Genomic DNA, 24,370 nt, shown 5'->3' with positions numbered 1-24,370 from the left:
CTCCTCTTCACAATTTTAGCTAAAAATTCCAAGCGTTTTAGCCAATCTACTTGGAAAACTATATTCCAGGGTCTTCGCAAAATCAAATAGGAGAGTAATGTGCAGAACAGAACCCCTCGATTCTAAGAGGCAGCGTACTACTGTACGAGGTATAGACGAACACAGGACACAAACATATCTACATCATACAGGAGGGCTCATTGCCCTCGTGAGCAAGTCATATTGTTTCCCTTCTGTGCCTCAGTTTTTCCAAGCAGATGATGGGGATTGTAATACAGACCTTTACCACAAACTGCTATAATTCCACACCTCCATCACCAGGACCCTCAGCTACAGGAGGGAACAAACTGGAGTTACAGTCCTGCTGCCAGAACTGTTCACATCTTAGGTCATTGAAATCATCTATAATAAATACATCAGTAAAAAAAAACCCAAAACAATAAAGAAGCACACAGAAATAACCTGAGAGAAAGAAGCTGAACCAGGTATACACCCTCTCAAAGCCTGGCCATTCACCTGAAAAGCTTCTGCTCGTTTGCTCTTTTCCCGGCCCCACAATTCTTGTGTTTCAGATTGCACAGCAACAACAGATTCAAAAGGAGAACAGGCAGGGTTCGGCCCTGACTACCCTCTCGGTTTTTAACTCACCTTAAGGAAGCAAATCTGCATTTTCTGACAGTCAGAAAGAGGCTTTAGCCACCAGCTCTAAAAAAAATTTAAAAAAAAATTATAAAGAGCACCTGTTCTTGCATTGGTTTTGTGTCTTGCGTCGTCAGAAGACATATCGCTCTGGACTCTGAGCAAAGAGAAATTCTCCATACAGAGCACTGGCCAAACACCGAAACTGCCGAGTGGAAAGACAGTTCAGCTGCACCCCTGAGTAAAGTGTCACCTACCCATCTGTTTTACATGGCACCCTAACAGACACAGGCTCAGGGGAAACTGGCACTGCGGTGGATGCTGCTCACCTTGACTTCAGCAAAGCTGAACACACGGTCTGCCATGGTTTTTAAAGCCAAATCATTGAGACATCATGGTTTGGCTAGCTGGCCTAGAATGTAAGCACAGAATTGGCTGGATTGCAAAGTTTGAAGGGCTGTGATTAATAGTACAAAGTCCAACTAGCAGACAGGTACTACAGGGATTCCTCAGGGGCAACGCTGTCTTGATCAGCAATGAGACAGCAAGGCAGAAGGCACCCTAGGCAAGTATGCAGAGGACACCAAGCTGGGGGAGCAGTCAATACATCAGACGGTGGGGCTGCCATTCAGAGGGATCTTAGCAAGTTGGAGAACCGGGCTGACAGGAGCCGCATCTGTCTTTGAACTTCTTGAAAAATCTCACACCTGAGACAGAATAAACCCCTTGCTACAGTACAGGCTGGGACCGACCAGCTAAGAAACAGCCTGCACAAAAGGAGCTGAAGGTCCTCATGGACAAGTTGAGCAGGAGTCAGCAGTGTGCTCTTGCATCAAGAAAGACCAAACACATACCGAGCTGTATTCACAAAAGTGCTGCCAGCAGTTGAGGGAAGTGGTTATTCTCCTCTATTCAGTACTTATGAGGCTGCACCTGGAGAGCCATGTTCAGGTCCAGGTTCTTAAGTACTCTGGAGTGACTACAGTGGGGGGCCACTGAGATGGCTGAGGGCTGGAGCATGTGAGGAAAAGCTGAGAGATGGGCTTGTTCAGCGGGAGAAGATAAGGCTTTAGAGGAGATCTGACGCTGTCTTAACTACCCGGTGAGGTGGGTATAGAGAATATGGAGCCAAATTCTTCTCAGACACACAGAGACAGAACGAAAGACAACAGATGCAAGTTGCAGCACGAGGAAATCTCATTAGATATTAGGAAAAAAATCTTTGCCATGAAGGTAATAGAACACTGCAATAGGGTGCCCAGAGAGAATATGACACGTCCGCTGCTAGAGACAACCAACACTCAACCAGAGTAGGGCTTCAGCAACCTACTGAGGATGTAAGCAGGGAATTGGAGAGATGACTTCCAGAGGCCACTTCCAATCTAAATTATTCTACAATCCTACACAGGACACAGGCTTTCTGGATTGTCTCTTCCATATTTCATCACCTTCAGATATATTGTCTATATAAACATTTCCTTGTATGTAACACACCTTCTCTGACTGCTGGAGAGCTGGTGGAAAATGCTCTGTATTCTCTTTCCTCCCATCCTAGAACCTGTCAGTAGGAAGGACTGTCGTGATGAAACACTTCTGTCAAGCTACTTTTTTTCAGCTTCTTTTTCTGATGCTGTCCTCACGTTCTGGATACTACCTCTCAGCCAACATTCTTGGCTTCTGATTGTGCTCCCAAGTTCTCCAGTTGTAACAGGAAAGTGACCAGTTTACAGCTCTGCCGGGAGGGCTGCCAACATTATCAGCAAAAACCAAGGACTGGGGCGTTCTCTTGTTTCATCACTGAATGACTATGAGAAACAGCTGAGACACTAAAGCCACCAGTTCAAAGACTGAGGAATGAATACAGTAGCAACCAATGCTGGAGTTGCTTTCCTCTGTCACAGTAAGAGCTTAGAGTCTAGGTGGAAGATAATAAAAGTTAAACTGAATGTTGACAAAAATATTTTTCAACTGAAAAACTATAATCTGAATATGTGGTGGAAATAATTATTGGCAATGAACTGGGTCGTCCAGATGTGACAAGAATGCAGTGATTTGGGAGTCCCTCAGAGACAGCAGCACAAATGCAGTCCATCTGTTGCATTCTCTAGAAGACTGATCCTTTAAGGACCAGAAATTTTCATATAGAAAAGAAAATTCAACTTAGATTCTGCAGAAGTTAACAGCACTCACGTGGGAAAACCCAACTTTCAACTCCAGATAAGTAGAGAATAGAGCATTCTTTGATTTCAGGTACCAACTGAGACGCAACAGCGGATACCTCCAGATGTTTCTTTAAAAGACTTCCTCAGTAACGACTTACAATTAGTTTACATTTCTTTGCTCATTTCCCTGGAGACCAAGGATTGTCCACTAGTGATTTCAATGGCAAATTTCAAAAGAAATATTCTCAATTCAAACAGCCCAGCTATTTTGCCCAACAGGAAAAGTCACATAAAAGCATCTATAATCTCACAAACTTCGGAGCTGAATAGGGAGAGCTTAATTACTCTGAAGCCATGGCTTCATCAGGGAGGGGGGGGAAGTGTATTTTTAATGCAAGTTAGCTAGAAGGGGACAAAGTCGTTGCAAAGCAAGGACACAGTGGTGCTTTCTCAGAAACTAGCAAGTTCAGGTAACCTCTCAAATTTGCTGCAGTTGAACTTGAAACACCAGCTTTTTGTTTGTCCTAGAATTGTGCCACACATTACAGTACCTGAAATGACAATAACAACTTTGTTTCCCCTTGGAAACCGCAAGGCCAAAAGGCTCTCTACAAGCACAATAAAAAATTAAAAGGACCAATTACAGAAGAAGAAATACTGTAAAACAGATAAAGTGAGAAATTCTAATGACAATAAGACAGGGGCAACGTTTGGAGTTCTAGTTATTAGGTAATAAAGGCTTTCACATTTCAGTTAGTACATGTCATATTGCTGAGTACGCATTTTTACTGCACAACATTCTCTTCATAGTAAAAAGATTATAGCATGTTATAAGTTAGACATAACTTTTTGTCCACACAAAGTGTTTTTTTAAGTCTCTACATTTACTCTCTTTCAAAATTTGCTTTCCATCATGATTAGTTCATATATGATGACATAAAATATACTGTTCACCATTCCTCCCTGCTTACCGATACAAAAGGAATCTGAAGAGCACTCTGATTTCTACTCCCTGTCAAGGCATAAGCTAAGACTTTATTTTTGGCAGACAAGCTGCTCCTTCATTGAGGAAACAGTTATATGTCTCCATTTAAAAATACTGATTAGCAAATCTCACAGCACTTTACCAACACATGCAGTCAAAACATCACTGAAACGACTGTATTTCTCCCAAACTGGAAGGATGTTGAAAACTTAAATGATTCACTTACAGCTGATCTAAAGATGAGAGCTCCGCAATTTATGTTTTATTGTCAAATGTTTAAAGGATTAAATCTAAATAAAATACACAATATACAAGCTTCAAAGCACACGTTATCGTCAACATCTTATTTCCAATTAGCAAGTCAAAATAAAAAGGCATGGAGAACATTTGGCTTCAAAAGCAGAGCTCTGGAAGAAATCAAGATTTTGGTTGTTTCGGGTCTCATTTAAGACTGCTCTTTTCCCAAACTGCTGAAACTGGATAAGATGGAAAGACTATTCTCTCCCTCAAAGGGGGGAAAATAGCAGACATACCACCATGTGATTGAGTATTACATCATTCGTACTTACAACAATACTGAGCCAGTCTGGCAGTTGAACTTAAAAGATGTTTTCTTTTGCCTTCGAGGAAGGACACGGACTTGCCATAAAGGCAGGCTAACAGTGAAAAGGTTAGAAAAGGCTCAGCTCACAATTTAACTTGGCACGAGATTACAAAATGCTAAAAATCTTTCATAGAGAAGCATTTCCAGTGTGAAGTTTGCATATGAAGACTATGTCATGCAAACAAAATCTTAGTGACAAACATCTGAAGAAATAAGACAGCTCTTGAGAACACCTTTTACCAATTTTGAAAAGGCTTATACTTTATTAGGATGTAAGAAATCATTATCAAGACCACTTTCAAGATATGAGGACAGGACAGGTATGAGAATGAAGCCTGTTTTTCCAAAACAAATTTGAAAGGTAATACTGTTTCTCTGATATACCTTCACTTTGTTCTTCTAACATCAAAAAGTGCAAGACAAAAAAAGCTGCATCAGACTTAAGAATATGATGAAAGTGTACACAGTTTTACAATACCTCAAGCTAAAATAATATTTGCAGATAGCAAGCACAGAAGCGCTTATAGGTCTCAACACAACGGCTTTTATTCATCCTATTTTGCATTACTGTTCTTAATTAAACTATTTAATAATATGAATTTGTCTTCTAAGGAATCTTTCATACTGCATTAAAATGCAAATACACAATCTTCAAAATTATTTTAATGAAGGAGAGCGTTTAGTTTTCTAATTGACTTAAAACGCAGAAAACATTAGTGATGGCTACAACCAGGAATATTTTTCAGTGACCGGATCAAAAACATCAAGCCTAAATGATCACAACTGCTACGAGGATTTAATTAAACAAAGCATCAGGTAACACTTTTTTTCCTTCTTTTTTTTCCTTTTTGTTTTTATTCTATTCTTAAGGGTAGTGGGCAAGCAGGGAAGGAAGGGGAAGCGTCTCCTCCACATCCCACACCACATCCAGCATATCCTCTGACAAAAGCAAGAATGTGCTACACAATGACCGGCTGTACCACACTGTTTTTTATTTAGCTGGTGTTTGCAACATATTAGCTCCCATCAGGTCGCACCACCACCTAGTTATAATGCTGGTTTTGCTGACATAAGCACCAAAACTCAGATGCAGCGATAAACTTCTGAATTAAGCAGAGAGCCAACTTAACCATTTCCTCTTTTAAACAAGCTTTAAGAAGATTGTTAAATATTTATTTTCACAAGCATGCAAGGATCACTGAAGGTCAAAGACATCAGAGGTGTGATCCCCTTCCTTATCGTCCCTCCTTTGTATTTATTTCACTGGAAGGAGGCCTCTCTGCCACAACATTTCCCTCCCCTCATCCATCACCCAGAACTCATCCTGCCTTCGTTCCCCTCATTAGTTCCCATGTCGCTGCCACCATGTTTCAAAGCATCACCGCCTCTCAGTGCCGCTGCCAGGGGCTGCCCCTCGGATTTTTACTCCAGTATTACTGACGCCTTGGTAGTACTCCTGTTCCTTCCTTCTGTTTCTTTCCTTGTTTCACCTTTACCACGAGAATGTCTCATCAGTTCTGGAACCCCAAACTGGAAATTAATTACTAAGAGGACATACCATGCAACGCATTTTATTAATTTTATGCATGCAATAACAGACCACTATTACGTGCATTAAAAATCTGGCTCAGATGATTCTGCTTTACGTATTCCTGTGTTACACAAGGCCCGACATGGTGACGGAGCGCAGGACTGCCAAATGATAAACACTTCTTCTACCTGCCTACAGTGGAATTCAAGCCCACAGCAACAAAGGCTTCAGCAGACCTAATCCAGAAACCTACAGAGTAACGCCTGTCCTTTCCTTTCAAAGGAGGACCGTGGTGAATGGTTTTGTCCCAACACAGAAAGGTACGATGGGCAAGGGCAAAGGATCTCCCACACCAAAAGAATCTAGGTGCAAGAGCTCTACCGAGCACAAACCCCGTGGTTTCCAGCAGTCGTATCTATCAACACACTTTGAGGGAGAACTGCCTAGAGAGAGGCTTGAAATACTCCGCTCTGTAAAGCAAAAAGCTATTTCTGCAGTCAGAAGAGGATTATTTTGACCTTTACGGTTCAAAATTTCCCTTAAACGAGGAAAAAAAACCAAAGCTATCAAAACCAGCCAAAAATCTGTAATCTTGATAGGCCATCTTGTGACCCTGTCCCCCCCTCTATCTCTGAAGATACTTTGTTTAATGCCGCATTACGGAAAAGTTGACAATTTGAGCCACCTGCTGGGTACCAACATCCTGAGGGGAAAAAAGTTGGTCACTCCTCTACACAAAAGCTGGTGAGCACTTCGCCAGCCAATTCAGTGGGGCAGGATCAGGCCTCCCCTTGCCAGCACCGGAGGTCAAATATTGGTTTATCCTGAGTTAGTAACAAGTTAACAGAAAAGCAGATTTTCAGAGTGTGCAATTTTTAAACAAAACATTAGCCTGAACACACACACACACAAAATTACAGTCCTCCTGCTTCTTTTGGATGATATATTTAGAAATCCTATTAGCTGGAGAGATCAACATTCTTATCTGAATTTCCAGGATGCTGTAACATGCAAAATTAGAGCAGCGCTCTTAAGTGGGTCAATTATCACTACTGCACTTACAGCAGCTTTTCCCCTCCCTCCCTGCAGCATCCATAATGGGCATTTAGCACAAGGATTTAAACAGTAAGATGTTGAGCTGACACACACCACAATGTAAAGTTCCCTTCCCCTTTTCTATTTTCAAAATCTTAAAGGAACAAAGAAAGTCACCCACGTACAGAATCTCCACATTAACACTGCGGTCTCCCTGCGGAAAGCTTCGATGACTTTCAGCAACAGGGCTCCCTGCAGGATAACGCTAGTCAGCAATCACACTCACTATTTTCCTGCCACATCTGAGTCATGCACAAATAAGGTTTATGGCTTTCCCCCCCCGCAAGGGACGAGATGAGAACCTGAGGGCCACTAACCACCTCCCCAGCCCTGTCCCCCAGGTGCAGGGCCATACAACCAGTTCGAAAGGCTTCAGGTTATTTTCCTGTCAAGAAGGAATTCTCTTTAAAAGACACTGCAGATCACATGTGGAACAACTCAAGTACCCAGCACCACTTCAGATGCTACAAAGACATCCATAGGGGACTGGAGATACGACACGGGACCTAGGGAAACACAGGATCTTCTGCAATACAGCCGGAGGCCAGGCAAGATACCCGAGAGTGACAGAGCCCCGACTCCTCCTGCCTCGCTGCCCCACTGCCGCCCGGCCCCGAGCACAGGGCAGCAGCCAGGAGCAGCCCTTGCCGTAAGGGGATGCAGCGGGGAAGACAACGGAGCCACACAACGGAGCACAAAACGTCAAGGAGCACATGCAGAGGAAAATTTTACTTTCCCACCAACAGGAAACACGGAACACTTCATTCTCTCAGCAACATACTTGCTTTATACATATCTCTTTATACAGCAAAAAAGCATGAGGCAGTACTGGGAGTGAAAAATCAAATGATTCTCCTTCGCTCCATGGAAAAGGAGACTGGATATGCTGGCTCCAGGTCATGAGCCCTGCTTTTGAAATCCAGCAGTCCCAACCCTGGCTGAAGGAGAGGGTGACAAGGAGAAATTAAGGTGCAGAAATTAAATTTCTATTGCTGCCCCGGGCTGCCCTCCTCCCCACATCTCCAGCATTTTCTCCTGTGGTACCAAATAGGAATGATCACACAAGCCAAGCATTACCAAACACATGTACTATTTGGAAATAGATGCAAATAACATGGGGCAACATTAGTCACACCCTATTTAAGACAGCAATTTTTTATTAATAGATTGAAACTCTCCCAGCTAAAAATCCATCAACCCAAAAGCATACCAATTTTAAAGCTTAACGTTGAAATGAAGTGGACGAGGCTTTTCCAAGACTTCAAGTCCAAGCAAATGCTTCATTAGGAAGCACTTATTTACCAAGAGTGTGGTCTAACACTGGAAGAGGCTTCCTAGAGAGGTGGCTGATGTCCCAAGCCTGTCCGTGTTTAAGAGGCATTCGGACAATGCCCTTAATAACATGTTTTAACTTTTGGTCAGCCCTGAATTGGTCAGGCAGTTGGACTAGATCATCATTGTAGGTCCCTTCCAACTGAAAATATTCTATACCACTCAACTTGCTATGAAGTAAGATCTTGGTGTCCTTTACCACACACACACATACACACACACACCCCCCTGTAGTGAAATGAAAGAAGTAAATTGCTTTTGTAAATATTATATGTACTTTTAACTGTGCAATTTAAAATCCATTTTTAAGTTCTTATGTCCTTGACACACTCAACACTTGAACAAAACACATTTTGAATGCAACTGTATTTAATCAGAAGTAAAAGGTCAGTTACTAAAAAGAAAGTCCTTAACCAAAGAGAAATAGAAACTGGTTTTATTAACTTCTCCAACTACAGCTCTAAAATTTTGTTGATTAAAGCCTAATTTCAAAAGTTAACTTTTTAATTGGGAACACTAGGGCCCGCTGGCTCCAGGAAGTTTTAGTAGAGGTCAAAAGATTGCTGGAGATATAATTTTTCATTTCTAAGAAAAAAGGAAGTCTTGCCCTTTCCCTTGCAAAGATAGACCTTGAAGTGTTGGTAGGGAAACAAAGAATGTATCCATCAAAGGCTCTCATGGCGAGGTTATACGAAGCTTCCCAGGACAGTATGGAAGCCAACAGAGCCTGCTAATGCTCGAAAGGAAATTAGCTGAACTTCTCTTGCAAAGACTAACAAGGCAGAAAGGCTCAGTAGCTGATGCCTAATCTAGGATTAAAGAGACCGATTCCTCACTCCATCACAGCTTTTCTGGGTAACTTTGACTGTGTCACTTAGCCTCAGTTCTGCACCTGGAAATGAAGATAAATACTCTCAACTTCCCTTACTGTGACATGAAAATAAACACATTAAACCAGGAGACATTCAAATAGCTTGGCAATAAAGTACAAGTACTGCAGACAAATAGGAAATAACAAAGCACTGCCCCATTCAGCAAGGAGATGCCCTTTTTTTTTTCTCCCCCAAATCCTTCTTGCCTGCTGGGATCTTGCAACGCCTTTGTGATCTGCCCTCAAACAAAAGGGAGGTTCACAGGGCAGAGGAAGCAGGGGAGGAAGAGTGCCTTATGCTTTCCCACCCAGTGCAAATTTACACATGAAGATACCAAGGGACCAAACTTTCTCCTGTCAGCCTTCTACTCCCAGTGCTCAAATTTATTTTTCTTAGACGTTTAGCCGAAAGGTTCTTCTGCAAACAACCAGAAGAGATGCCTCACTTGGCTGTCTTGGACCGACCCCAGGAGGACCCCACCTTTTTCCTCTGACTACACACAAAGCTGCTGAAGACCACCTGAATAACTTGGGCAACCTCAATCTCAGGAGGCCGCCTGGGCTCCCGGGGCTGTGGGAAGGGCTCAGCAAGCCCCTCGGCATCAAGACTGATCAGCTTTACAGGAGCGGGAAAAACCTGCCTCAAATTTACCTCCAGAGGCAAACTCAGGGATATTTACACAAGATAGCTGGTGAGGAAACTTTGCGAGGAGTCTTCTCATGTGGAAAAGCTTTTATTTACTATGCTCCAACAAGACAGGATTTGGCTTACAACTAAGGATGCATTTTCCAGAGAGCTTCAAAGGAAAAGTATAAATAAATAAAATAAAAAAGTCGCGTGTGGGGGATAAGAGACATACACTATGTAAAATGTTGCTGTAAAAAAAAACCCCAGGTGGTAGCATTGGAAAATATTACAAACAAAATAGTGGACACTTGTACAGTTTTTCTGACAGTTGTGTACAGTAGAAAGGATTACAAACAGAATGAAATGTTCCTTGATTAAAGCAAACTGATATCCCACCTGGAAAATCCTGGCCAGGCTCTCATTGTTCCCGGGTGACCCTGTGGCAGCCACAGGTTACAGCCGAGCCCATAAGTCACTCAGACACCCTGCCCGGCTCTTCCCAAGTTCTCTCTTTTAGAAACCGCAGGACCAGCTAAAGAGCCCTTTGTTTCCATTCAGGCGTATGTAGGGGGGGAAAAGCTGTTCAAAACATTAAAGAGAAACAACTGAGGACTGTTACTATTCCAAGAAACAAATTAAGAGCCAGAGTCAGAAATGCCCGGAGCGCTGGCAGTGCCAGCTGAAGTCAGATGTCACTGGAAACGCTCAGCATCGCTCAGCCCCCAGGATGAGGACAACCGGTTCCAAACCTGAGGATTTAAAAATCACTACCTCCTTCAGATGTCTTTTTTGCATTATACCTTTACTTCTGACACTGATAACATAGACACATTTTATAAAGAGAATAACAAAATAAAGTTTTTATAGGTACCTCATCAAAAGGATGAAAGACCTCCCAAATTCAGCTAATAGCTAGTAAGCTATCTTCCCTTTAAAGCATTAATGCTGACAAGTAATATAAACAAGGTAAATGAAAAGCTATGTCAAAGTTGCTGCATTGTGGGGCTTTGTGTCAAATAGGCTAATAAAAACTATAAACTGATGTAAAATCAATTCGGATCTCAAACAACATATTAAACTTTCTAAAGAACTATAAATAAAAGCTGCACTTCAGATAAATAAACTTTTATGTTCTCTTTAAGTTCTAGAACTATTTTTTCAGATTAAAAAAATTGTGCTACTGGAATATTTTGCATTTTTGCATTAATTAAACAATGCATAAGAACCAAGGAGAACATAATGTTTTCCTATTTCAGGCTGAGGTTTATTCAGGCATAACTCAGCCTGCACCAGTAAGACTCGGCTATAATTTTCCTCACATTTTCACAGAGGCAGGCTGGCGACACGTACATTATGAAAAAAGAATAAGCAGATACCCATGTCAGATAAATACATTCCACTCCCTCAAACTGAACTCCATGCAGACACAATTAAATCCTGCTTTCCCTCTCCGAACACTTCCCACTCCTTTGGTTCTGCCACAACATTTCTTGCCACTTCAGCTCGTGACTACCTCCCACTGTACCTCCCCAGGCCACATACATACTTTGGTCCTTCTACCATAATATTTTTTAAGAAATATGCTGTCTTCTATTCCAGAGACTAATCTGTACCCAGCTAATATCTCTTGCCCTCTACAGCTCCCAAGTCACTCCACTGGTTCATTTGGACCACCCAAAACCAAGGTGCCGTCTCTGAGCTTTGACCATGCTGCCGCCCATCACTACGTTCCTCTAAAATACGTTCACCGAATTTCCTTTTCTAAATTTCTCCCCAAATTTCTTCATAAGGGTTCTATAACCAAGACAAAGATAATGAACATTTTAAACTCAGTAAATTTACTTAGCAGGTTTATATAAATCTTGAAGCGTTGCCAATCCTGTAGGTCCTCTGTACACAATATTTCTCCTCTTTGCATGCCATCCTCTGCTGGCTTCTCCAGAAGACCAAAGCCAACTGCAAGATTATTACCCTGAACGTGCACCTTCATCCTTGCTAAAGCGTCTTGTCACATGGCCATCCTCTGCATCTGCTCTTGGTCTCTCTGGACCAAAGGCCCTGGACACACCTGCCTCCTGTAGCACATTTCTATATTGCCAGATCTAGCCTGGAAACAAATAAAACGTGCTGATAATGATCATCATAATTAAACTATAGAGGTTTGAATGTATTTTCATTTCAAAGGTCAGCAACATGCACCCGTGGCTCTCAGGTTTTCAAGTTTCTAATGAAAGGATAAAATACCGGAAAAGGAACTTATATTTCAATGTTCAGAATCCATAATTTATTTGAGGTTTGTTTTTCAAACTACACCGGATTTTAAAATACTAAAAAACAAAACAAACCCCCAAACAGCAGAACACAGACAGAAGCTGAACTCACTCCCAAAGTAACACAGTTAAATTCTAAATATCAACTACAAAATTAAGTTTATCTAATGGATTTTATTTTTTTTAAAAAATCAGCAATAACAAAATTGAGCCATACAGTCATGCACTACCACTTCTCGATTCCCAGGTGGCACAGCAACAGTGCAAATGAAGATGGAGTACTTTGTGATATTGATATAGAAAGACAGGGCCCACCTTTGCAGTCTTATTCATACACTGGTCCTAGTATTTTATGTAAAATATCACACAGGATATTATTTCAATTTCATGAAAAAAGTGGGAAAATTAATTTAGGTATTTATGAAGTGTCAACCAGATCAGTATATTTTGCACATGCTGAAATATTTTAAAGAAGGATATGATAAACAAGCAAAGGATTAAAGGATTTTTTTGTTTGCTAGAAAAGTTAGCCACACTTGCTACACAGATGGCTGCTAAATTACAATGTACCTACTTGCCTATTACAGCTCATACTGCTTTGAATGCTGTTTATCACTACCAGTGAGGAAAAATGGATTTGCATATTATGGCTAGGCTATCATTCAGTAGTATCAAATAAAGACTGTAAATATATTACTTTAAAAATGTGATATGGGCATAAAAAATTATTGTTAATGTTTTTAAATCAACACTGTCTTTATGGTAATGATAGAGTTATACTGTTCAAAGTTCACATGGAGATTCTACATTAGAAGAGACTAGTGTAATAGACAAGCCTTCCTTTTAATTTCATTATTCCTGCAAAACCACATTTTTTTTAAACATGCAAATGCAATGACCAGAACACTATCAGAAAGCACTAATTTTAGAATACTGAATGTAGTTTCTGAAACTAAAAAAAAAAAAAAAAAATCATTTCAGTCGTAAAAGGAAAGCTAAGCTGTTCAACTGCCAAAATATAGAATGAAAACAGCAATCTAGAAAAAGCATCAAATCAAACAGAATACTGATGACATACACATACTGCTTTAAAGTAGAAACAAACTAAAATAACAGAAGAAATTGTTTGATACTAAACTCCAAATTCCAGCAACTGAAACACGATGTAAAATAAGTAAAAATATATAAAACAAATAATTTTGGCTGGCCATCAGTATTTAAAGCATGCATGAATTTTAATGAAATTCTACAAGACAAAAATAGGGATGGCTCTAGAGGCAAGGATTACTCACTTACATCTCTGGCCTGTGTGCAGTCCCACCTCCAGCCACCGATTCCTTGTATGATCTTTGAACAAATTTCAGAATTTAACAAATGCCTTTTCCCCAAAACTAAAATGGGAGTGACGCTGTCCTTCCCACTAGAAAATCCACTGGAATTCTAATCTGCTTTTTATTGGTGACACTACAGGAGGCTTGGAGTTAATTTTCATTTGTTTTAATAAAAAACCAAAACAACAACAACAAAAAACCCACACCATAAACAAGTAATCCCTAGCAAAGCACTGGAAAAGTGCAATCTTATACTATAAGAAAGTGTTGAGAAAGAAGAAATTTAGAGTTATTGAGGGGAGGCAGAGTGACATTTATACTTCCTTGTAAATAGTAGGTATTGTACATTTAGAAAAGGAAAAATTTTAGCTGAACCACAGTAAAAGCTCCCATTCACTTCATTATATAAAACGAATAGTGACAAAGTTAGTGCCTAAACACTTACCTTTGCTTATTTTGAAACAAGGTCTAACCGGGACAGCTGACTTGCTAAAAGTATGTCTTTTATTTACTTATTTTTATTTTTTAAATGTGAAAGGATACGAGGAGTTCCTTCTGTCCTACACACCAGGTAGAGACATGCAGCAATTACATGGGTCATCTTTCTCCCCCGGGTTAGGTGTTTGCTCACAGCCATCTTGAAAAAATTAAAGGCAGTATCCAGACAATGTTGATTGAGTTGAAGCTGGTTTCCCAAGTGGTGAATCTGACGCTTTCCTAGAAAAGTTAACAAGGAAAAAAAAAATGCTTAACAACTTCGTAGTTAATTGCTTTTGGATTGTTTTGGGGTTTTTTTTTTGGGGGGGGTGTTGTGTTTTTTTTTTTTTAAGACAACACTGAGGGGGCAGATATTGTATTTCATGTCTGCGTGAAATACAATAACCTCTCAAGTTTCAGGAACCCTCAGCTCCTCGTGACAAAAAACCACCTCGTTTTAGACTGCTAGAATTGAAATACATGCAATCAATGAGCCCTGGAAAACAAAGCTACAAACATCAGCCCCAGAGAGGATCCAAAACATAGCTGATACTTCTCAGGCAAAAGATTATGCCCTCTGCTCCAAAGATCATTCGACAATTGGCACTCGGTTAGCTGTAGCGATGAACTTCTGAAAACCGGAGGTCATGGCGTGTTTTGACATTGACGTGCAAACAGAGGAGACGTTCTGCCGCAACTCTGCCCGAAATGATGAAGTTTGCAGTTCCTCTGACCACAACCAAAGCCCACAAGGAAAGGGGCTCTGCTCCAGGCTTGCCCGTCATCACCACCGATGGGGAAGCACTTCCTTCCCCTGAACACTTTCGCACCCAAGCCTTCATTTAAGGCTTGGCTGCCAGACTGCCGAGATTAGGTTGTGGCTTTGGGAAAACAAATGTGCCTTCACCTTTAAATAAAAAGAAAAAAAGTGTTTCAGATGATTCATGGCAGGAAGCAGTACAGCTGCTGGGACAGATGCGGGAAATGAGGTCCGGTCCGTCCTCACAGCTCCAGCTTCGGAAGAGTGTGCCGAAAAGACAGCTTAAGAAAAAGATGGGGGAAGTCATGAGGAAAACAGAGCACTGAAGTTCCTCGGCGTACGGGGTCAGACAGCACATCAAGAAAAAGCCTTTAATTCAATGTGCCGGGCAGATGTTTCCAGTACGTGTATTTACAGGAAACACTCGTCTGTTCCCTTCAGAGATGTCAGGAGTAGCTCTGCTGAAGGGTGTACGATGTACCAGGCGCCTCAGCCACCATCGCTCACAGAAAGCGATGGTGACCACATGATGCTCACCAGAACACCAGCACCTGCACAGACAGCACATCTTAATTTTATATAAATCCCTACACCATCATCACTAATAACACGGTAAAAACGCTTAACCACTAAACAACCTTCTGCCAAAGACGTTGCTTCAATTCAGCTTTAATAAAAAGTGACTCCAGACATGCAGCCAGGGTCAGCAAGTCTCCAGCCAAACAGGAGCTGCCAGAAAGCGACAGCTTTTCCTTCCTGCACAAGTGGCAATTAGCATGCTCATCAACGAGATCTCCTTTAAGGCACGTTGGTCAACCAGGTGTAACACATTTGGATGAAGAAGTAACGACAGGGGAAGGATACGTCACCTTCCACAGGAGGTGGGGGTGCAATAAGCTACTCAAGAGTAATCCAAAGCCCATTAAGTGAATAATTTTTTCCACTGCCATCAGCAGGCCCTGGACTGGCGCTCACCAGCCTCAACTACAAATACTACACCTTCCCAAAACTAAGATACTAACTAGCACTTACTCTCCCCTGATTTTTTTCTTCCTCACTCTACAAGCTGTATGCTGAAGCGGGATCAAGACTTTTATGTCCCTAAGAAAGAATCTGTGAGGGAAAAAAAAATAAAATGCACTTAGCCGTAAGTACTAAACCTCTTTTTTGCAGTGGCAGCAGAGCAGCTCCCCTGAGCAACCCCTCCCCGAGCACATCCACCCCAGCAGCCAGCATGGACCTGCGAGGCTATGGAAAGCCACCTCTTCCTATCACCTAAGCTTCCTATTTTATCTGATTGTATTTTGCCATGCACCGCCGCCAGGATGAAGACCCAAAGAATGGTCGTCTGCAGAGATTTTAGGCACTACATGCAGATTTGCAACCTTTAAAAAAACAAACATAATCAAAAATAGACATGACAGAGCCCGTGTACCTCTCCCTCGGCTGCAGAGAGATCCCCGCTGGAATCACTGCAGCGGCAAGGGTGCAGCATTCCCTTTAAGTGAGCTGGTCCAATGCAATGTCCTCAAAGTCACAAAGGCAGCTAATAAAACTGCTGAAATTGTTTCTTGTTAAGTGTTGTCTGAATTTTGCTTTTACGTAAAGCTTTTGTAAGAACATAAAGAGAACAGTTGTTCCAATGACAACGAAGAGTCACATGCACTCCTGAATGCTTCTTGGGCTAATGGTGGAACTGGTATGGAGGGCCCACCTGGCTCCAAAAGGACCAGGATGGTGCAGGCCACCAAGCAAGAAGAGGTGATGAGGAAGCTTCCCATGCCACCACCACGGCAGCAGCAGATGTGGTCCTGGGCACACACCAGAAAACAGCCCAAATGAGCTGGAGATGTAGAGTAAGAACAAGGCAAGCAACAGACAAATGAGAGACTTCTCTCCTAGCACTCCTCCAGCCCGTCTACATTGCGAGGTAATCCTTCTCCCAAGAACTGCACTCTCATACAGGGCTCCACACCTCAGAGGGCACTTCAGAAACAAAGAACATGCCAGAAGAGAAAAAAAAAATAACATTGAGGAAGATATTGAAATTCATTTCTTTCATAAGCCGTTTTCCCCACTGAGCTGGTCCTATCCCCCACACTACCATCAATATTCCCTGAGTATTCAACCTTTTCTTAATTTCAAATCTTGAAATATAATTCATCATAATCCATCCTAGGTAAACAGTATGCTTGTTTGAGTAATATATGTTTTTTTTAGCCAAGCTGTTCATCCAGCATCAGTATTTTAAAATGCAATTATTTTAGGGGTAACCAGTCATTGTCTACTGACAAATACCAAAGAGATCTAAGAGCACAGAAAGGTACTTGTCCACTTAGGAAGTGCTATTTCATTGAATGTTTTACTCAACCTTCAGCAGACCAGTGAAGGCTTTAATTCTGTGTGCTAGTACTCTCTCAAGCTGCTTTGTAGTATTATGTCAGTCATATAGTTTACGGAAAAATAAGACAACTGTTACACTGCCATTGATCCCCAAAATGAAGAACTTAACACAGGACAAGAAACACCTTAGAAATTATGTGCATCTTGATGACTAACTTGGTCCTTATCTGTTACGAGAGAGAAAGAAATGTACCGCTCATAGCATCATCTAAGATAAATATTTACATGCTGTAACCAGTCTCCTATTTACTAAAGAAAGATCAAAAGCTTTTTTGCTCCCCCACCACCCCCACCCCTTGAATTTAACATGACAACAAAATTCTATTTTTTCTGGTATCTTATGTAACACTAACAAACAAACAAACAAACAAAAAAAAAAAAACCCCGCAGCACTAGCAATCGTGCTTCTAGATTCCTTCACAGGGAGCACAAGATGCTTTGTATTCCCTCTGGTCCCTTCACAGATTCAAGAAGCACCTCCATTCAAAATATAACTCCAAGAAAAGGCAGGTATCAGCTGAATGGCTACCATCCCAGTACTGCAGTACAGTACCAAACCGTTGTACAGTTGCCTCACCCCAGTCAGATGACAACCAAAAGTATATAATTTTGTGATTTCCAAACTTTTCTGCCAATCTCGCCAATCTGACATTTCCAGAGCTGAAAAAAATGTATCTCTGTAATATTTTATTTAACTATAAATACAACAATTTAATCTGTTGGTATCTGAAGAGCAGATGTTCATACTAAAGAGGAATCGGGCATAAGAAAATAACTGATCAAAATAAATTCTCTATCCAATGCTCCAGTTACTGTTGACGAAGACAAACACGAACAGAGACCAAATACTCACGCATACTGCCAGTCCTCAACATGAAGAGTCCTCATAACTGCACAATGGTAGCCACAAACCTTGCTACGCATTCAGACACCTTCTCACACGAGTGGCTGCTCCCACGGCAATATGGCCAGTGCAGGGAGAAGCCACAGAGTGGCCGCAAGCTACAGGGCTGGGAAGATGAGCAATTCCCTCCAGCAAACCTACAATACCGCATATGTCTATCGGTTCTTGAACATACTCCCAACTCCCACTGCTCCTCACTAGCTGGGTGGCATTTTATATCCTTCCATTTGTTGTTTATCCCCTGACTGTCTCTACCGTTCGCTCTGACTACCAGCGTGGCTTCAATCAGCCCTAACGGCTGGCTAATGCCCTCTCCACCAGTTTGTCCATATGGTCCCAGTGTGCAGTGAGCTGGTCCGGCTATCTGCAAGAATGCAACAAGCCTTATGATCTCAGCCAAAACAGTGGGAATATTCAACATCACAATGCAATTTATTAGCAATCTGCTCAACTCGGTATTCAGCAGATTACATCGCAGTGTTACAAACTCAAATTAATTGAACTGCTCTACTGGACGGAAAAGGAAAGGAACTGCCACACCTTTAAACCCTGCCGTGCTCTGAGTAGTAAAACAAAACTCAACACAACAGCTTCCTGATTTTCTTATCCGTTTTATCCAGTAGAATAGTTTAAGAAGTTTGGGTGGGACACTACTCTAAGAACTAGCAATTAGTACTATCTCAGTACTATAAAGGAATATCATCGTGTGGAACAGTGAGAAATAAATACCGCATTTTTTTTCTAAATTGCTAGGCAAGAGTATGACATGTAAGACAAAATATACAGGGGTAAAACAAATACCTTAGTACTGGCATCTTTTATTAGTAACTTGCAATAACAGTTGCCTCTTTTGGGCCTTACAGGTTTTTGACAGATCCTGGGATTCTTTTTTTTAAACCAAAAGAAATAGAGTCTTTAAGGTCAAAGCTTACGTTTCATGCTGCCCTTGCAATTTAGTGATGACATTAAAGTGGTGTCTAAGTATCTTTGGGAAAAGGACAAGGAACCGTGTCTTTTTAAAAAGCCAGGACAAGCTCGTCAACAAGGCTACAAAAATCCTCCCCCTTCCCTCACCATTAACACAGTAAAATCAGTCTCCTTTAAAGAGCAAAAGAACAAACGTCTAGAAACTGAAGAATTTTTGCAACACATAGGACACATACCAGGCAGTTCCCATTTATTTCTCAAAGGCTCATCATACCATCGGGGTGGAGGGGGAGGCAGGGGGAGAGGAGAGAGAGAAAAGCTTGCACTCCCATAAGCAACACACAAAATCAAGTTCCCAGGCTACCAACTAGTAAAGTTTATCACGCTCCTAAATCTGCATCTAAAAACAAAAGGCCTTTTTCAGTTTTTAGTTCCAAGCCTACTAAAAAAAAACCCAAACTGTTTCTACCCATCTACTCAGAGCATGCTGAAAGAAACACCATCATCTTCTCAACCGATGCCAGCTTCAGTGCTTTGAACTGGCACATAAGACCTAAACGGACAAGTTCAGATAGGACCGCTGAATGCTGCTATCCTTTTATTTCAGAAAATGTCTATTCTTTTGGTGGAGGAAACAGTGGTTATTACAAAACAAAGTGTGTAGGCTAGAAATCACCGTCACAAAAACAGATTTGCGAAAAATCTTGGCAATATTAAATGCTTACAGAAGAGGCAGTTGATAGCGAAACTGCAGCTTAAGTTATAATAAGAGTGAAACAGAAAAAACAGGGGAAAATGAGATCCATTCTTTACAAGCAATTTTCTTTCGTTACTACAGAAACACCTTGTTCTCTTCCCCTATTCAAGAGGAATCATACCTTTTTTTGGATCCCTTAAAAGTCAGTAATGTCAAGCAGCTAAAGCTATATATTACCCTCATCTGGCTTCTGCCTGCTCATCTGCAACCCTCCCCTCAAACTGACAGAGACTGTACCACTGCTATTTCAACGCAGTGCTTTTCAGTGTGAAGCATAAGTTTCCAGGGAAATAACAGGCAGTGCACAGCCAGAGCTTCAATGAATTGTTATTACGATACTAAACTGCATCATCAAAACCCAGACGTACAGATTTTCCCCCCTTTCTGCAATTTGCTCGAGGGGCCCTGGAAACTAGCACTACCTGAATCGGGCAATGGAGTCATGCTAACAGCACTAATCCTTTTTTTTGCAAAAAGGATTGTTATGGTAACAAACACTAGGTTCTATTAAAGGAAACGTTTTGGATGGTTTTTGCTTGGGAATTGCTTTACCGACATCATTTTATGTGATGATTTTATTCTGCATTTGGGTTTTCACTCCTTTTCTTTCCTTGAAAAAGGTCCCCAACAGAACTCCCACAAAAAGGGAAAAAAAGAACAGTTTTAATGTCTGGGCATCCCTGCACACTTTGTCATATCTTTCAATTTCAGCAAGCCCCAGCTCAAAGCCTGAATGAATTTCCTGCTCTTTGCTCCATGCCAGGCTTCTATGCTATTTGTATTACAAATAAGTAAAACAAACAAACAAAGCCACAACAGGGAAAGTCCAGGAATATCAGTAAGGCTACTCTCACGAAGGCTGGGTCCCAGAAGCCTAATCAAGGGTAGAGTCCCATGATCAAAGACAAGAAAACATTTAAAGCCCAAACAATGGGGGGAGGCAGGGAGGAAGCCGAGGCGATGGCTGCAGCGATCACACCGAGCGTTTCCAGCAACACACACAATGCCGTGAATGAGAAGCAGCTTTATCTCTGCGAGCCTGTCATGAAAAAGGCCAAAGAACAGTAAAAGTAGCAGCACAGTAGGACGTTACAGCAGTGCGGACCCAGCACAATAACAACTTTAATTTTATGAAGGATAGCTGAGAGTTATTCCCAGTAACACCTAATTGCCTATGAGGAAAGTGATGGACACGCTGGCCTCATTCCCACACTTTTGCCTAACTTCAGCCTAGCCCTAAATCCCCACATTGCCACCATCTCATAGCAGGTGCACCCCACGTCCCCAGACCCATCCGTGCTCTTCCACACGGGAACTCCCCAGTTCCTCCATGGGATGTGTCAGTCCCCGGGCTGAGCAGCCGGAGTCCGTGTAGGCTCGGTCCCCCTCCGACTGATGCATGCTTGTCCCTGTGTCACCTGGCAGACCTGCTTCAGGGACTGCCCAAGGGTACGCTCCGTTCCTGTTATCTCAGCAGAGTAAAACAGTGCCTGGCCCTTTCCCTGTGATATTCCACCAGCTGTGCCAGCACAACTGTTTGTGGGGATGCACAGGAAACCAAACCAGTAAACTGATCCTTGTTAAAAATAATCTTGTGAAACAAAAAAAGACTTAATCCAGACCTGTTTACTGAAGGATTGATGCCTCCACTTTATCTTTGTAGGGCCAGACCCAGACTATCTCAGCACAGAGACCGGTATTCAATTTCTCTGCCTGCTGACAACAATCCAACCCATTCATTTTGCCTCCCACGAGAGCACCCCAGTTACCAGGTGCAGCTCCCCTTCTCTCCTGGTAAAGCCCTTCCGTTTTATGTCAAACGTTCATTCCTTCATTCAGCTGTAGAGCACTAGCTCGCATCTTTAAGATTAATGGCTTACAAATTCAGATAGTGGTCACTACTCCAACCACTTCTTAAATATTTGATACTAAGCTACTTTTCTTTCACTTAGAAAATCTGCTGTTAACATCTCTTCCCAGCACTTATCTGTACTACTTTAAGTATTCATTCCCTCAAAATTGGCCCTTGTATTCCATTAATGCCAAAGCAGGCCTGCAAAGCGCCCACGTAACTTCCCCCACCCCCCTCCTCAAGCACTTTTTCCATTCCCCAATTATACGATACCACTCCCACACGGACAGCCTCTTTGCATATACAGCAACTGGCCATTTGAATTCATTTGCCTTACCCACTCTGAAAAATTTGGCATCGTAAGCGGTTCCTCTGACTTTTTGCATTCAGTTCCTGGAATTCTGCTTCCCTTGCAGGTGGTACTTCCACTGCTGCCATTTCATTCCCATCACCCATATAACTGCTAATAACAATAGACTGCCTCAATAACAACAGACTAGAAGCCATACAGTTTATTCATGGGCTGCACCTAACCTACTGCTAATCTTGCCCCATCACCCTTAGACAGCAGCTTGCTTGCTTCTTACCCCTGCTTGATCTTTTTTTTTTAGCACAGCTAAAGAACTTCTTGTTCATAAAGTCTTTACTGAACTTCACTTCTCATGTCAAGTTGTAAAAACACAGCCAATGCTGACATTAAAAAAAAAAAAACCCAACCAAAAAACACACCAACAAAACCCCAGTCTGTCGATTCACTAGCATCTGAAGGTATTGGATCGTGACTGTTTTAAGCCAAGCTAAAGCCCAAGCTGTTGCTGCCGACAGCGTTACCACCTCCAGCATGACATTTACGTGGCTGCATGCTGACACAGATGAGGGAACTGGCTCCACTGAAAATCAGCCCAAACAACAAAAAGTTAAATTTTCATTTGGACCTGTTCCCTCATTTAACTCAACAAGCAGCCTCCCAAGCCCTAAACGGCAGCAGAATGTGGCTGGGGTGAGGAGAAACGCTGTCAGCAGCGGTGTACACGTGGATCGACTTAAAGCAAGTGTGAGACTGCAGCCTAAATGGGTCAAAGAGAAAAGCACACACTATCCCTACGCTTCCTCCTGCTTCCCTGCTACTGCTCCCAGCCCTCACCACCCCCCTCATACAAGTATGCTTACACAAAAGTCTGACTTATCACAGTTTAAACAAATGCTAACATGCTCATTAGTTGTTTGTATATTAGAATGCTTCAGGTTGTTGAAGATTAATTTTGGAAGCAAGCAAATATGGACTTCTTTAATTCCAAAAGTTTTGTCAACTGCATTTTTTCCTCACGTAAGATTTGCAGCTGTTTCAAAGTTGAAACAGCTGGAAGGCTGTACTACTGGCAAGAACTGTGAGCACATGTATGATTAATGTAGCATAGTCCTTACCTATTTGCCATTAAAAGAATTAGGAAGAAAAATTTAAGATCCCAAGAACTTTTAGGCAGCGGTAGCTTTTGAGCATACAAGATTTCCTTCTGAAAGCACCATCAGTTAGGCTTTGCTTTAATCTTCCTCTGTTTTGTTTGGACAGTGATTTATTTTTTTTTAAATTACATTTAAAGTGACAGTTATTCTTAGAGATTTTTCTATATCTATATACATGTAAAGCTTTTTCCCCACACTTATCAATTACCAATTGTTACTCTTGTCACAACAAGAAATGAAACATTTCTGCTGTCACACAGCATTACTGCTGATCCAAGCACTACCTTCAACCATCCAAAATAATTTCTACATCACTGCAAGAAAAAAAAAAAAAGATTTGTTCATGACATAATCTGACAGTTTTGAAAAGATCACTTTTTAAAAGTTTCAAAAACCCGTAATTCTAGCATTATTAGAGAGATCAGAACTTGTTTCATACCTACAAAGCAAAAAGCATTTAACTAACAAGCAACTGCCATCAATCTACACAGATAGAAAAATTCAAGAATACAGCACAACATAGGAAAAAAAATAATCTGTTGCCTATTGGTAAAAGTTATCAGAATCTTTAAAATAAAACAAAAATGAAGACTCAACACAAAAGGATCCATTGCTGCAATGGAAAACTTTACAGATGTGAACAGCATATAAATCAGTGCAATGTTATCAGCTCACAGACAGCAAGTTCTAGTGCCTTCCCTGCAGATCAGGGCTTTTGCAAGGCAAAGAAGAGTGAAAACTGACAGGAGCCGTTTTTCAGAGTCTTGCGGACACCATGGAAGCAGGCAGGAGCCCTGGGAGGCAAAGTGCTTCGCATGGCCAAGGAGAACGCAGGAGCTAAAGGTACCTCTGGCCAGAACTACCCCTGAGACCAAGGGGACAGGGACAAGAGCAGAAGTAATTAAGTTACTGCAGCTGGACAATTACCACTTCTAAGCTGCACTGCAGTGACTATTAGCTAAGGTCATGCATACTACAATTGTTTAAAAAAATTAAAAAAAAAATTATAATCTTCCTGTTTAATCCACCTTCCCTGCTATAAAAGCCAGTCCAGCCTTTCCCTTTTCCTGCCAAAAGGCCCCTGCGTATCTCTGTGAACCTTCCCTACTTTCCCTGTCCGCCTTTAATACTTACCTTTTATAACATGTCTGAGAATTTACTTGTCCTCAGACACATGCAGAATAATTTTCCTCCCCTAGAGTTCAGTCCTGCTCCTCTGCATGCCAGTTGTTCTGTCAAAATACAACTGTTAGTGGTAAGTTATTTCCACTCTCCATCATCTGACTTTGTAGGCAGGGAAGATCTTACTGACACAGGCTAATACCCACTCTGCTCTCAACCTCTACCTGACTTAAGGTTGCTGCTGCTTCTTCAGGAC

At 41.7% G+C, this 24,370-nt stretch overlaps 1 protein-coding gene across 1 annotated transcript in view; it reads right to left on the bottom strand.

Moving 5' to 3' along the window:
* Nucleotides 1-24,370, bottom strand: part of BRF1 (BRF1 general transcription factor IIIB subunit) — a 176,239-nt gene that overhangs the window by 115,300 nt on the left and 36,569 nt on the right. The window contains exon 3 of the mRNA XM_082485686.1: nucleotides 13,992-14,165. Coding sequence (XP_082341812.1) covers nucleotides 13,992-14,165 — 174 coding nt within the window. The remainder of the gene's footprint in view (nucleotides 1-13,991; nucleotides 14,166-24,370) is intronic.

This window comes from Vanellus vanellus, assembly GCF_965231255.1.
Source record: "Vanellus vanellus genome assembly, chromosome: 6".
NCBI classification, from domain to species: Eukaryota; Metazoa; Chordata; class Aves; order Charadriiformes; family Charadriidae; genus Vanellus; species Vanellus vanellus.
The sequence above is the reverse complement of the archived record's forward strand: the minus strand, read 5'-3'. Positions and strand labels throughout refer to the sequence as shown.